General features: G+C 37.3%; 1 protein-coding gene across 1 annotated transcript in view; it reads right to left on the bottom strand.

Moving 5' to 3' along the window:
• Positions 1-15,403, bottom strand: part of RNF17 (ring finger protein 17) — a gene marked incomplete at both ends in the record, with an annotated part of 172,088 nt that extends 156,685 nt beyond the window's left edge. Inside the window, 5 exons of the mRNA XM_084234862.1 lie at positions 5,897-5,977; positions 7,190-7,301; positions 9,983-10,074; positions 12,764-12,858; positions 15,229-15,403. Of these exons, the coding sequence (XP_084090988.1) occupies positions 5,897-5,977; positions 7,190-7,301; positions 9,983-10,074; positions 12,764-12,858; positions 15,229-15,403 (555 nt within the window). The remainder of the gene's footprint in view (positions 1-5,896; positions 5,978-7,189; positions 7,302-9,982; positions 10,075-12,763; positions 12,859-15,228) is intronic.
• Between the last annotated feature and the right edge of the window lie 1,622 nt (positions 15,404-17,025).

Here is a 17,025-nt window from a genome sequence, read left to right as displayed (position 1 = left end):
GGAGCTAATCCACATAGTCTCTCCTGCTGCTCCCCTCAGCAGTGCATTTCAATCTGCCTGTTCTGCTCCCCACTCTGTCTCTGGTGAATCCTCTCAACCCCCTGCCCCGGACCTCTAGCTTGTACCCCAGTTCTTGTATGCATAAGTAAACAAATCTTAAAAAAAAAAAATCAGATAGGGACAGATAAGTAGAAATAACGGTGAGTTCCTGGTGGAGCCCACATGTGTTGGACAAACTTGGCTACACTGGTGATTTGCCCAGAAGGAGAAGAATGTTGGAAGGATAGGGGAAGGGAGGAGAGAAACCTCATTGATCTGGAATCCTTCTCCTTCCCTCACCACAGAGCCAGCCCACTTTATGCAGTGGAAAAGATGAAAAACTTGGAGAACACAACATCCTGAGATATCTGAGAGGTCCAGACAATAACAGGTGGGCAAATGGGGCCTTGGCACAGACACCCAGCTCTGGTTGCTTTGTTGTGGCACTTCCCTTTCCTCCCCGCTCCTCCCCTACCTTTCCCAGGGGACCTGCTGGAACAAGCACAGCTCTGAAACTTAGCTAGATATCTCTGATGCCACCTAGTGATCAGAAAAAAAAAAAAAACACCAACTAACTACACTGAAAACTGGAGGCTGTAGCTGAAGTCATCCCAGGAAGGATGTATCATTTAAATGGTCTCACCTACCAGTGGGAAGGGCACAATGTAGAGCCTAATAGGGCTGGTCCCTGCATTGGGGGCCTCTTGATATCCCAAGCCCTCATGTGGAAAAAGGCCTCAGAATAACCCACACTTGCCCAACTACCTCACAGGCCCAGAAAGAGGGCCGATCCCACAGCCACAGTGGAGCTTGTCAGAGACTTTTAGACACCCAGCAGTTCAATCCTCACCCTTTTGTGCTCATTTTTTATCCTCCCTCAGTACACTACAAGGGAGATAGCAGGCCAAGGGAATACTATCCTTCTTAGCTCTATGGCTCGCCCCAGCAGACCAGACTAAAACAGCAACAACTAGCTCACTGGGAGACATCAGAGTTCTGAGAAGCAGAACTCTATTGGTCAGTTGGTTGTCTGTTGTTCCTTTCCCTTTTATCTATTTCTGTTTCCTCTAGTTTTCTCCTTTCTCCCCTTTAACATTATTACTACTATTTTCTCTTTGGGTTACATTCCCTCCTCTTCCTCCTCTTATTTCAACTTCCCACCATCTTGCCCCTCTTTTTCTCTCACCTTCATTCCTTTTACACTTCCTTATCATACTCTTTTTTTCCTCTTATCTCTTCTTTCACTTCTTATTCTCTATCAATCTCTGTATTCTTCTACAGCACACTACAGGGACCTAGCAATGCAACAGAGAAGTACATCCCACCCTGCATGCAAGCACCACCCAGTGGACTTGGCCTCAGTTTGCATCTGGAGGGGCAACGCTCTACATGAGACTCTTGACTACCACAGGCTGAGCTGTTGGATCCCATCCTACATAGTGGAGGCCAAAAAAGCAGGGGCTCCTGGAGCAAATCATAGCTCAGAACAACTTCGATAATAAAATAGTGTCTGCATGTGCACCCAGGTGGCAACTGTGGAATCCCCCAATTCCAAAGTCTGGTAGCCCCCAACACCCTGGGAAGAGCAACAGAAAGTACCACCTATCTAGAGCAGGAGTACAGCTGAAGACAGTGGAGGGGGAAAATATAAGAGCCCCCATCTACACCTCTACTCACCAGCCACAACAGCTCAGACACCAGGCGTACACATCCATGCCTCAGCAAGAGAAATCAGAAATCATGCCCACCAGCACCAGTAGTAATAGGGTACTACAAATAGAACAAAATCGAAGACAGACAATAGGAAGAAAGAAAAATCAAGTGATCAAAATGGCCCTTCTGGGAACAACACCCCACAGAAGGAAAGTCAACCTCCAGAACCTTATAATACGGACACAAAGAATATCTCCACCTAACAGATAAGGAATTCAAAAACGCCATAATGAAACGAGTTAGGAGAAAACGCAGAAAGAGATAAGAATTTAATCAATGAACTGAGGAACGAGAAGGAATCCCTAAAGAAGTAATGAAGGAAATGGAGGCTATCCAGGGAATAGTGGAGGAGCTCAGTAATTCTGGGAAAAGCCACAAAGATAGAAGAAATGGAAGAATGAATCAATACTCCCAAAGATACAGAAACAAAAAGAACCCCAAAGAGAAGTACAAAGGAAACACTTGGAGAACTATCTGACAACATGAAAAAGGAAGCCCAGAAGGTGAGGAGAGAGACAAAAAGGAACTGAAAAACTATTCAAGGAGACAATCGAAGAGAACTTCTCAAGCATGAAGAAGGAAATGAAAATAGACATACAGAAAGCTAGGAGAACACGAAATTACCACAATGAAAGGAAAACTACAGGAAGACACATTATAGTAAAGTTTCCAAGAGTCCAAGACAAGGAAAAAATAATGAAGCTAATGAGGGGGAAGAAACAGATAACCTATAAAGCAAAACCAATCAGACTGACATCAGACTTCTCTGAAGAAATCCACAGGCAAAAAGAGAATGGAGTGACATATTCAACAAATGCCAAGTCAACAAATGTCAACCAAGAATACTTTACCCCACAAAGTTCTCCTTCTTCTATAAAGGAAAAATAAGGACCTTCTCAGACAAACAGAATGACCAGATATTCATTACTACTAAGCCCACACTCCAAAAAATACTACAAGAAGACCTAAAGCCAAAACCAAAGAGGAATGAATAGGAAGAACAGAATAAGGTAACAAACAGAATCACAAAAAGGCCAACAAAATGGTAAATATGGATGCTAGTGTATCAATATTAACTCTAAATGTAAAACAACTAAACTCATCAATAAAAAGACACAGAGTAGCAGGCTGGATTAAAAAACAGAACCCAGGAAACACATTTAACTACAAAAGATAACCACAGATTGAAAATGAAAGACTGGAATACAATCCTACAAGCAAATGGACAAAAAAAGACAGCAGGAACAGCTATACTTTCATTGGATAAAACAGACTTCAAACTAAAAAGGTAAAAAAGAGACAAATACAGTCTCTACATTATGATTAAGGGGACACTACATAGGAAGACATAACACTCATCAACATATACTCACCAAATGAAAGCACACCAGAATATATCAGTTATTATCACTCTGAAAACAGACATTAGAGAAAATACATATGTAGTAGGAAACTTCAAACTCTCACCAATGGACAGGTCAATGAGAAAAACAAACAAACAAATAAAAACAAAACCAAGAACACCAGAGCTCTAAATAACTATTTAGACTTCATGGGCTTAATAGACACTCTATAGGACACTGCACCCAAAAATATGAGTACATATTTTTCTCAAGTGCACATGGATCATTCTCCAGGACTGATCACATATTGGGACACAAGACAAACAACAAAACATACATTATGATCAAAATTATAAAGGCATCAAATTAGAAATAAATCATGAAAAGCAAGCAAGGAACCCTCCGACTTCATGGAGATTGAAACCCAAACTATTGGAAGACCACTGGATTAATGAGGAGATCAAAGAAGAAATAAAAAAAATACCCTGAGATGAATGACAATGAGGACACAACTTTCCAGAATGTATGGGACACAGCAAAAGCAGTAATAAGAGGAAAGTCTATAGCAGTGCAGGTTTATATCAAGAAACAAGAAAGAACTCAAAGAAGTAACCTAATCACCCATCTCAAAGAATTAGAAAAAGAACAACCAAAAAACCCCCCCCCAAAAACCAGAAGAAATAATAAAAATCAAAGCAGAATAGAAATTAAAAAAAAAATCCAAAAGTTGGTCCTTTGAAAAAACAAACAAAATAGACAAACCTCTAGGCAGGCTCATGAAGAAAAAATGGGAGAAGACACAAATAAATAGAATCATAAATGAAAATGGAGAAATTACAACAGACACAGCAGAAATCCAAAGAACAACCAGAGATTACTATGAACATTTATATGCAAATAAGTTCAACAATCTAGAAGAGATGGATAATTCCTAGAATTATACAATCATCCATAACTAGATAAAGAATAGACTACCTTAACAAATTATAAGTAGTGAAACTGAAACAGTAATCAAAACCCTCCCCAAACAAAAGCCCAGAATCAGATGGTTTCACAAATGAATTCCACCAACATTCAGAAATGAACTAATGCCTATCTTACACAAACTCTTTCAAAAAATTGAGAAAGAAGGTATACTAACAAACACATTTTATCAAGCCAACATTACACTAACACCAAAACTGAACAAGGACAACACAAAAAAATAGAAAACTACAGCCCAATCTCTCTAATGAACACTCATACAAAAATCCTCAACAAAATTCTAGCCAGCAGAAATCCAACAATGCATCAAAAATATAATACACCATGACTGAGTGGGATTTATTCCAGGGACACAAGGATGGTTCAACATCCAAAAATCAATTAATGTAATTCAATACATCAACAAAAAGAAAAATAAAAACCATATGATCACATCAATAGATTCTGAGAAAGCATCTGACAAAGTTCAACACTGTTTATGATGAAGGCACTTGAAATTCTAGGACAGATGGAACATTCCTTAACATAATGAAAGCCATATATTTGGCTAAACCCACAGCCAATATTATCTTCATTGGTGAAAAGCTGAAAACCTTTCCCTTAAGGCCTTGTGTGGAACAAGACAAGGACATCCACTCTCATCACTGCTTTTCAATACAAAACTATAAGTCCTAGCCAGAGCAGTAAGACAAGAGAAAGAAATACAAAGAATCCAAATAGGGAAAGAAAAAGTAAAACTATCACTATTTGCAGACAATATACATAGAGAACCCTAAAAACTCCACAGAAAAACTACTCGAAATAATCAGCCAGTTTAGTAAAGTAGGAGGATACAAAATCAACACATAAAAATCAGTAGCCTTCCTATATGCAAATAATCAATCTGAAGAAGAAGAAATTATGAAAACCATCCTTTTAACTGAAACAAAAAAAAATCAAATACTTGGGAATAAACCTAACAAAAGAGGTGAAGGACCTATACAAAGAAAACTATAAAACATTGTTAAAAGAAACAGAAGAAGACACAAAGAAATGGGAAGATATCCCTTGCTCATGTATTGGTAGAATTAACATTATCAAAATGGTCATCTTACCAAAAGAAATTTACAGATTCAACACTATTGGATAATAATCTCAATGATTTTCACCATTGGAGAGAATTTTGTTCCAAGAATTATACCCTGAGTCTCATGCATACCTGATTAGAGATATTTAGATGAGATTTTGGACTTTAGATACTGGAATAAATTAAAACTTTTGGGGTACTGTAATAGAGTGCATTTGTTTTCATGTGAGATATACAAGAACAGGGGGAGCATTCATCAGACTCTTAGGGGGCTGCATTTTGTTCCCTCTTCTCAATTTTCTACATTGAAATCTTAAATGTAGCTATAACCTTTTGAATGCGTTGGTTGTAAATTTGTTGTTCAGTGCTTAGGAGCTTGTTCTTTATTACTAAATGAGTGAGTTCTCTTTTGGGGATGGAGGAAGGAATAAAAGAGAATAAAATTCTTTGTGTTAAGGATTCTATAGCCAAATAATGAGTAATGTTAGAGAGATGATCTGCAATGCTTCCAAGACAAAATTCATAGCAAACATGGAATAGTTCCTTAAAACAGCTTCAGTTTCAGTAGCTAGCACAAGGCTAGAAGACCAAATCTAGAGCTGGTCATGGGAGTTTTCCATTCTTTTTTATGTTTCTCTATCATTAGATTATCATGTTTAGTAACTTAGTGATATAATGCATTAAAATATATATATTAAAGGGAAAACATGCCTTAATTCATGATAGAATTTAATCATTCAAAAATGCTTACTTTTACAGCAACATTTAATTGTTCAAGATTATAACCTGCTATCATCAATGCTTCATCAATTTCTTCAGCAGTTTTGCTCTCCTAAGAAGGCAGAATTCATAAAATATGAAACTGGATGCTCTGATACATTAGTTGCAAAATCATCAAGCTACCATTTTAATTATAAAAGCAACACAGACCCACCACAAAAATCTTTAAAAAAGCAACAACAGGGCCTCACGGGTGGCACAGTGGTTGAGCGCTGGGCTGCAAAGCTGCCCGCAGCCTCTGCAGCACCAGTTCGATCCCTGGCCACCAGCAAGGGTCCCACATGGCATGCAGACCTCGCCTGCCGTGCCCACTGCTCCCCTCAGCAGTATACTTCATCAGTCTGCCTGTTCTGCTCCCCGCTCTGGCTCTGGTGAATTCTCTCACCCTCCCGCGTTTCTGACTGTATCCAGTGCTTGTATAAACAAATAAAAATAAATCTTTAAAAAAAATTTTAAAAAAAGCAACAATAACACTTTTACTCCGACTTAGCCAGAGATGAAAAACCATTAACATTTCAGTAATTATAGCAACTCAGATTTTTTTTTTAAGATATCTTTGTTTTTTTAAAAAGATGGGATGCCTTGCAATCATTTTGCAATGTTTTAACTTTCTTGGAAAATTTATCGTGGCACTAGAAGACCATATGTGAAAACATATGCAAAAAGATTATAATTTTGCTATATTAAGATTTAAACAGGAATAAAAAATAGCAAAATCGCAAGATGAAGCGCGCTTTCCAACCCAGCCCAATATGATCTCCTTAACAAGTCTATAGTATGGAGTTTGTTCTTTTTTCTAACCTTAAATTAAAACAACACATTATTTAAACTTATCTTGCATAATAACAGGCAAAATTTTGATCTAACAACAAATCATCAACAAACCAAGGCCTTTTGGTTGCCATTAAAATAACTAGAAAATCACACTTAGAATTTAGAAACCTGCACTTTGTACAAATTTCACAGAATTGGTACAAATTTTCACAAGGCTCAAAAGTAAGATGTTACATACAAGTAAATATCAAGAATAATAAAGTTGGTCAAAAGTGGAATGGACTGCCTTGGAAAGAAAAGAGAATTATTCAAGCATGGTTTAGAATTAACAAAGAGATCCATGTAAGCAGTGTAAGTTTACCTCTGTTACATTTAGACTTCCAAAAGAACCCATAATTATAGGAACCTTCAGAGAAGGGGAAATTAAGGTACCAGAGACAAACTAAAAATGTTTTACTTCATCTTACTTTATAAATAACATTTTTCATACCGTCATTATAGTTGATGGGTTCAAAACAGTCCTGCAAATGGAGGCAGAATATTCTGAATCAACAATGACCTGATCAGCAGTTTTCTTAAGGCTCTGAGAATAATTCTTTTTCCTGAAAAATGTCAATAGCAATATAACAGTTTAGCCATCTATTTCAATTTTTATCCTCTATCAAAAATAACTTACATTATTTGTAAGAAGACAAGTGGGTTGTCAATCATCTGTGATAAACAAAGAGAGGGAAACCTAACTAAATATGATCTCTCTAACAATTTAATCAAGAATCTTAACAAATTCCTAAAAATAGGTAACAGTATAAATTGTGCTTTAATTTCCCAATCACTTCTCCTTACCTAATAATTTTGGTAGAGATTTACCAGGTTAAGTTAATTTGCAAGTAAAAAGTTTGTTATAAGAGTCAGGAAAAAAAAAATTGCAGACCACAGATCAGAGGCATACAGCAGGTAAGAGGGAGAGAGAGGGGTCAAAACAGGAGAAGGAAGAACACAAGGGACTATGGGGATGGTCATGGGTGCCATAGTGGTGGGAGAATTATGGGGACTGCACATGAAGGGAAAAACAAATATTGTATAAAAATGAACGATGTAAGAAAAGAGTCTGTTGCATTTCTCATTTATTGATTCTCAAGTTTTTGCCTATTTTTATCTATATATCACTATTTTGGCTAGCATGAAGTAAACACTTAAGAGTTCGCTGAGCAAGTGAATCATAAGTCTAAAATAGTTTGTAGAGAAATTATATTTAAATGATACTCCTGTTAGAGAGAAATAGACTAACTTTTAACATTCAAAAAGTGAATATTCATGTTTTAAAAACATACATGAGTGCAACAGATCTGAGGACTGCAGTATTTAATTCCTGCTTCAAATTAGTAAAAATATATAAGGGAAGAAATATATTTTATATCAAGGGATCCTATTTTAAAACCAAACTCCACTGAAATTAGCGAATGAGTTTATAGCATAAAAACCTGACATGGAGAATTTAAAAACTGATCATTTTGAAAAATCATGGATTCCTGAACTGGATTCACTTACTTTTTGAAAGTGACATTTCACTCTGTAACCACACTAGATGTTATACACATCTAGACAATAGCATAATCATATTTTTCTTGGCTGATGTTTAAAAAGTCAGAAATTTCACATAGAAGTCCAGATTTCTATCAATATTTTCTCTTGGGAAAATGTACAGGAAGACCTGGCAACACTGGGTTGGTTTAACACATAGGAATAACTGGCCAGAGTGGAGTAGCGGCTACTGACTTTGGAGAGGGTGAATCTTTAGTTGGCCACTATCTGTACCGTTCATTGTTTAAATTCAGTCTACCTCACCAAGAAAATAGACCCCTGTAGATATTCAGATTTGGACACTAAATCATATGAAGCCAGAAAACTTCCAAAAGATTTACTCTATTTACTTCACAGAGAGCTTATGGAGGAAGCAGTGGTAGAATACAATTCCTAGGAGTTGGCATTCAATAAGATACTGGCATTCAATAAGCCTGCGTTCTACTTGTGGTTCTGTCAATAATCAGTCATGAGACTTCAGTTAAGTCCACTTACTACCCAAAGACTGTAACTATTAAAATTCTTTTGGTTCCCATCTAAGCTTGCTCAGAGGAGCTGCAGCAGTAATATAAAAAGTCATGAGTGTTAATCTAAAGAATTTTGAATTTTATTTGTATTGGCAATGAAGAATTATAGAAAAGGGAAGAATATGAAGAGTTGAAGATGTAGAAAAAATGAACAAGAATTAAACAGAGTAGTAGAAACAGAGCATAATTACGAATACGGGAGATAGTGTAGAAGTTAGAATCTTCAGGAGGCAAAGTGAAAGAGAAGTGAAGAATTGGGGTGATTTATAGATGCCTGCTACCATTAGCAAAACTGAAAAGTTCCAAATGAGATTGTTATTTGATGGTATTGTTTAATTTCCCACATAATTTACTACCATATTAAGTATACTTTAATGTGGTATATCCTTTTAAAGGGGCTGTACAGACTAATAAAAGGATACATAAATTAGTGTAACAAATGATGTGGGTGCATTTTTTAAAAAAATTTCTGCATTATTAATATAAAATCATTACCAGTTAATACATACATGTACAAAATGTTATGGAAAAATATGAATAAAAGCGTTCCAATCCCATTTATAAATCACTTCTACTCAAAGTACCCCATTGTACTGTACCCATGCTATACTTAAGAATTAATAGAGAAATGTTATTTTTCCCCCACATGTTCCTCTCATCCAGAATCAAATGCTTACGCTAGTGTTGTACTCTTAGCTCTTCTTGTTTTGATGTGCTAATCCTGCACTTTTCTTTTTCACTTTTTTTTTAAGTTTCATTTTTATTTATTTATGCATACAAGAACTGGGGTGTAGGTCAAAGGTGGGGGAGGTGTGAGAGGATTCAGAGACAGAGTGAGGAGCAGAACAAGGTGAGGAGCTTAACAGGTCTGTTGCATCATGCAGGTCAGCTCCCTGGCCAGGGACTGGACTCAGGCTGCAGTGGCTGGTGACAGCTTGATAGCACTGACACTTTAACCTCTGTGCCACTAGGGATGTGGTAATCCTGAACTTTTCTTTTTCACATTAAATAAAGACACACTAAACTTCATTAGGAGCTTCATTCTACATTTCATTAACAGCTAATTCAAATTGCAAACTTAAAGAGCACTTTATAAATGGGTTCGAAACATATTTTGTCAATCCTTCAGAAATATATAGAACTTTAAATTCTAAAATAACTGCACCAGAACATACTTTTTAGGCTGCTTTTTTTCCATAAAAGAAACTTCTTTAATACACCCATCTGTTGGGTAATATCCTTGTCTCCAATTTGTAGTTGTAGCAACCTTAAGACAAAATAAGATTAAAAACAAACAAAAAAACCACATTCATTTAATAAATTGTTTACTCAGTCTTCAAACAATCATGCCATTCATAAAGTTGATAATAACCTTACAAATTTTTAAAACAAAAATTCAAAAGGAAAATATGCAAAGGTTCTAAAAAGATCTGTTAAAGATCCTTCCAGAAAGGGAGATGAAAAATCAACATACAAAAGCAATGTCAAGTCAACACAAGTCAACATTGCTTAGTTTCACCAGCAGTCAGGAAACAAGCAACTTAAAACAAGATTATACCTAATTTTTACACATCTTTTGCCCATCATTGATAAATACTAAAACAAATATGACAAATTAAAAGATGGATTTGTTTTGGAGATAGAGAGTAGAACTTGTTAATGAAGCTTTTTTGGTAGGGGTGGGTTTGAATATTTGTGCAAATTATTTATATGAAAAACTTTGAAACCCATCCAAATATTTATAATAAAGTAATGAGATTTACGATGGCTATTACGCACCCACTAAAAATAATACAGGAAACACCGGGGATTACATCAAACTGAAAAGCTTCTGTTCAGCAAAAGAGATATTAACTAAAACAAAGAGATACCCCACTGATTGGGAAAAAATTTTTGCACTCCATACAACTGATAAGGGACTGATCACAAAGATATACAAAGAACTCACATGACTCAACAAAGTAAACAATCCAGTCAAGAAATGGGCAGAAGAACTTAAAAGACACTTCTCCAAAGAGGAAATGCAAATGGCCAACAGGCATATGAAAAAATGTTCAACATCCCTTATCATCAGGGACATGCAAATCAAAACCACATTGAGATACTACCTTATGCCAGTAAGAACGGCACATATCAAAAAAACAGGCAACAACAAATGTTGGCGAGGATTTGATGAAAAAGCAACTCTCCTAAATTGCTGGTGGGAGTGCAAACTGGTCCAACCCCTATGGAAAGCTGTCTGGAGGTTCCTCAGTCTACTAAAAATGGAGCTACCATAATGCCCAGCAATTCTACTCCTGGGGATCTACCCAAAGGACATAAAAACATGTTTATTGCAGCACTATTTATAATTGGTAAAACCTGGAAACAACCCAAATGCCCAAAAATAGAGGACTGGATCAAGAAGATGTGATATATATACACAATGGAATACTATTCAGCAATCAAAAAAGATAAACTCATGACATTTGCAGCAATGTGGATGGAGCTAGAAGGAATCATGCCCAATGAAATCAGTGAGAAAGAAAAAGAAAAATATCGGATGGTTTCACTTATAGCAGGAATATAGGGGAACCAAATAAGACATTAGGGAAAAAATAATAACAATACAACACAAAACAAAAACAAACAATTATAAACCAGAGACATCCTGCAGGGGAGGAGGAGGGAGAGAGATCAGGGGTAGGGAGGGAGGAGCACAGGCAACTGTGGTGATGGTGCATGGATGCATTAGTGAAGGAAATTCTGTGGGGACTACACCTGAAGGGCGGGGGGGGGGGGGAAGCAAACATTGTTTAAAAATGAATAATGATGTGAAAAATATATAAAAAGAATAAAAATAAAAGTACCTGACAAAATACAGGAAACGCTTCTAAGTTAATCTTTGTAACAAAGCAGAGTGCTAAATGTTATAGCACTCTGTATATATACATTTTTGATTGGGAAAAAGTATGTTCTGTCAAGGATTTAAGTATGATACCAAAGTCATGTGTTATTAGATAATTACAGAAAAGTCACACTGGACTGTTATTTTTAAGAACCACTTCCCCCAAACTGGCTCACAGCACAAGGGGAAATACTGCCATGGAACACATTATGTGTTTCTTAAAGAGTCAGAATTAATCAAAATGATACAGATTTATTACAACCCTAAAAATATAACCAACATTTGTAATATGACTATAGATGTTATTCAAAATAGTACAAGTATATTGATTTGACTATTAAAGTCATTTGCCAAAAATAGGCAAAATATTTCTGTTTTTAAAAATTAATTAGAATAGAATGGATATATGCAGAGACAGTGCCAGCTGCTGCTGGCTCCTTTCCTCTCTTGTGTTCCTTATCCACCATTATCTGAGTCTATCAGAGATTTTCAATTACTAATACAGGGGCTACAATCCCCTTTGGTTAGCTATGTAGGTAGCTACATTTGAGGAACCTATTGTCAAAAAAGGAAAGGAGGTAGGAACTTCCCACAATAAAGGCCACAGTTTATAAAGTATGTAATTTCAAAATAGGCATCTTCCAAGATGAAAATGTTTCTGCTATAAAAATGCTCAAAAATTTATAAATATGTGTGTGTGTATATATATTTTTACCATGTTTAACATGGTAAAATAATCCAGTTAATCCAGATCTTTTATTATTTTTTTAATCCAGATTGTAATAACCAAGGTTCTTGAAAGAACATACTTCATTAAAAATAAAGGTAATTTCCCACCAAAGTTCTCCAAATATGTAGGCTGATAAATGAATGACCTTAACTTTGTATTCTTCTTGATGATTCTGAACAATTATAAAATGGATGGGAAAAGCTTTATCTTTTGTTAGGCTCCTCTGCTTAAAGATTCAACAGCAAAAATGTTATTTTCTAACTACAAATATGCCTTATTTCACAAACATTTTTACCTTTAGCATTAGTTTGGAATGCATTCAGAAGAGAAATATCTTACCTCACAATTGGGGCATGTAATTGTGTTGTATTCCTCAGTTATTAACAAACACAGTTCACAAAAAGCATGTCCACACTGAAGTTCATAGTGGTGACCTATTGATGAAATTCTATTGTGAATCAAACTTTTCACAGTTCGTCAATCTTGAATATACAGTATTAGATTAATCAGAGAAGAAAATTATAGGAGTCTCTTTTGTACTACACTTGATCTTAGCCAAAAGGCCAAGAAGTGATGATTCTCTTGTACAGGAAAAAAATAGCAAGTTCACTTTGAAATGGATGACTTATTAAACAAAAGTCAAGAGAAACTGTACAAGTCAGGAGGAGGGAGAAAAATCAGAAAGTGTAATGTAATATTGTTTGCATTAGTTTAGACAGTTATCTGGTACCCAGAATACCCTGACTTTTCTGTATGTTATAATTATACAAAGTGCTGTGACATAATTCACTTGATTTTTATAAATGTAAAATATAAATTATTTTATAAATGTATATAAATTACAGCTAAACAGGCTGGGATATTTAACCTAGAAATGGAAAAACATTTTGGCAATCTAGCTACTGGTATGATCCAGACTCCAGTCTATTATTGCTTCCAAGTCCAACGTTCTTTCTACTTTGTTACACTGTCCTCTACTAAGTTTTATTTCCTATTCTGTGCAGGAGACAGGCAGGGCAGACATGAGACACTGACTAGACTCCTGTCTTACAATGATCTAAGACACTGGCAAGGACAGAAGCCAGATAATACTCTGTCTCACACACATATAATGACGTAAAGATAATTTTCAGAGACCTAGAATCTATTAGAGAAATACCATTCTCTTATTGAAAACTAATACCAAGATTATAATGTTCTAAGTACAATCTGAAGTTTATCATATGAAACATTTGTTTTAACTATGTATTTTCAAAGGCTGTCATTTTAAGATTCTGTAAGAAAAAAAGGAAAAGTAGATAAAAAAGTCAACTACATTTTACTAGCAAAATAATTAGTGTTCTTACTGATTTATAATTGTATTATTTTGATAAAAATTCTTTAATTTTTAAGCCAATTGAAATATTTGAAACTTGCTTACAACCAAAGTGAAATTTAAGGTTCTATTTAAATTCCACAGATAACATTATCAGAGAAATAAAAAATGTTTCAACAGCTTTATCCTTACAAAATTTCTAATATTGCACAAGTCCAAATAACTTGTCCGTTACAGCTTACAAATCACTTTCACAAGTTTATATGCAAAATCATCTTCCCAATGGAGTATTTTTATGTATTCAAATACAAATATATAGAGAGCCAGTAATTTAAAAGGTCATGTTCTAAAACACGGTTTTGAAACATTTATTTCATTCAAACAATAGAGATTTTCTATGTCAAAACGCGGAGTAGGACAAACTTAACTCTTCACTAGAAAATGCAACCAAACTTTTTACACTGATTCCTGTCTCCTAAAGGGAGTCCTTCTTGGAGGAACTCAAAATGTCTTTCACTTAGAAAGTAGTACACACGCTTATCAGTCACAAGCATATTTTCCAGTCACTCCAGGTGAAATTCAACAACTCATTAGAGAACAGAGCGTTCTAAAGCATCTTAAGTTACTTTAAATTAACTTGAACCTGTTTTCACTTGAGTAGATTCTAAATTAGCAGATCAACAGGAGTGCAATGTAGTCCTCTTGTTATACAGAAAAACACAACATGAAAAGTAAAGTTTCATTTTTTGTGTGTGTTAAGTTTTTCTTTAATGATATTACGTTATATTGAAATAATATTGGTTTATAACATTTTATATGATTTACAGGTACAGGTTCACAACTATTCAAACATATGTTAACATATTACACCCATCACTAAAGCACAATTACCTTAAGCCACTGGGCCCTTTCTTTACCCCCTCCCCTTCATTTGGTAACCTCAAATCTATAGTAAGATTTCTACAGTTTGTTTTAGTTTAGTTTTTCTGTTGCTTGTTTTTTTCTTTATATTCCACATGAGTGAAATCATCTACATGCTTTAAGCCAAATTCAGCAGTGTCTTCTTCTGCCCCCACCACACCTAATTATCTTTTTAAATTCAGAAACATTTCAGGGTAGTTTGTTACTCCCACAACAAAAACTACGCAAGGAAGTCAAGCTTTGTTACTTCTTCACCGCCAGACGATGTCGTGGGCCTGTGAGGTCAGGGAAGTTCGCTAACTAGAACCAAACGAGCTCACACGCTTTGGGTGACACCTGAGAGTACAAGGGGGCTGCGTGGAGGCGAGAAGTCTCTCCCCACAGACTGACTTTCCCACCGCCCACTAAAGGGGTCTGCAGGCCCCGGGGAGGCCTCTGGCACCATTTCCACGTACATTTGGGGGCAACTTGCCGGCTCCCGACACCGGCCAAGTCACCTGCTGCCCAGGCCACAGGCCTAGTCAAGCCCGCACGGCTGCAGCCCAGGCGGCAGGGCCTGCCGGCTCACCTCTGGTCGCCCTCCTTCCACACTGAGTGCACTGAATCTCCGCGGCGCCACAAGGCCAACTCTGCCGCCGCATCTGCGGATAGCAAGCTGGGGCGAGTCCAGCCGTCGAAGGTTCCGCCGCCATCGCAGCCTCCTTTTGGATCCGAGGACCAGTACTGCGTGCCAAGCCCGGCATTCCTTGCGCCAGCAGCCAATCATTGGCGGCCAGGCAGCTGCAGCTAGCCAATCAGTGGTCAAGGAGGTTAAAGCCCGCCCTCTTGGTTTGTGGAGCCCCCGGCCCTTGCTGGCCTCTCGGGCAAGAGGCGGCTTTCAGTTTTTCCTTGGCTTTTCGGGTCAGTCTAAGGACCATTTACTTTACAAATCTTTAATATATTCAAATTAAGGCTTCTCGAATTTTTACTTACACCGTAGATATCAGCACAGGTAGCAATCCTTTATATTGATGCAACCCCCTACCCTAATATGTAAAAGAGCCAGAAGCCCTAAACTTGTGTGCTGGAGATTCAAGGGCTTAATGAATTACTAATTTTTGACTTAGTAATAGCTTTGGTGGAGAAGCCAGTCGGTAACTATCAGTGGGGAGAGCAGTTAACAATGTGTGTGGTCATCATTACTCACAGCTGTTGAGCCAGGTGGTCTACAAGGCACTGGACTGGGAGACTTGGAGACCCTAAGAATTTATAAAGGAACAGGTCCCAGCTTAGGAAGTGTGTCACCCTCTACCTGAAATGGTAACTTGTGCTTGTGTTAAATGCCAGGGTGTTAGAATAGTAGTAACTACATGTTAGTAGTAACTAACATGTTCTGAAGAGATGATGTCAGCCTGGCTTCAGTGGCAGGAAAAACCTTTCTAGAGGGTACACTAGACCTTAAAACCTAGGTAGGATTTTGTAGGGCCCGTGGGGAAAACATAGTTTCTCAGAGTGATTTTTGCAGTGACCTTACAGCACAGGTGGCCTAGTAGGAAACATGTAGCCTTGAGATATATTCCGCATGTGTGGAAATCAGTAATACGTAACCTTGATGTATAGTTCACATGCACAACATACTTGTGTAAAGTAGGCCTAAACTTGGCCCTATGCTGGCTTTGTCTATAAAGCATATAAAAGTTAACAGGGCTTCTGGGACCTGGGAAATGGGCTTTCAAGGCCTCTTATGGCTACGCACACTGGGCTTGGGGCTTCTGCTGCAGCCAAAGCCCACGGCATTTGCCACAGCTGGATGCTATTGCTGTTGCCACTGCTGCTGCTACCAGGGCTAAGAGGTCTGTGGGGAGCCCAGGGGACCAAGAGAACCTGAGGGGCCTAAGGAGTCAGCAACCACTGAGGCCATTACGGGGCTGCTGCTGCCCAAGCCACTGGCCAGGCTCCTCCAACCAGGCCAGAAGGACAGATCATGCTGTTGCTACATGTGCCTGCTTGTTGCTGTAATAAAGATTTGTTCCAGGTGTCACAAATGGGCTTTGTAGCCCTGTTTTTCTTGTCTGCTGCCATTGAGACCCAGGAAAGCTTGTAACTGAGGCCCTGCAGATTTATAAGAGTAAACAAAGGGGCTGAAGTGTTCCGGGGTGGATTTGGGGGAGGGGAGGAACAGCATAAGGAAGGGGACATAGGTGGGAGATGCTGTGTTACCTTAGGAGTCTAATTTATAGATTGTTAGCCAGAGTATTAATTTTCTTAGAGTGAGTTTTTTAAAGAAGTATTTTGGGGTCAAAATTTTGGAGCTTTTTGAATGTTGGGTAAAGGAGTTTGTATTTTACCTGTGAAACACTTTGACAAAGTTGTATGAGCAATCTGG

The sequence above is a fragment of the Talpa europaea genome (genome assembly GCF_964194135.1).
Source record: "Talpa europaea genome assembly, chromosome: 6".
Taxonomy (NCBI): Eukaryota; Metazoa; Chordata; class Mammalia; order Eulipotyphla; family Talpidae; genus Talpa; species Talpa europaea.
The sequence above is the reverse complement of the archived record's forward strand: the minus strand, read 5'-3'. Positions and strand labels throughout refer to the sequence as shown.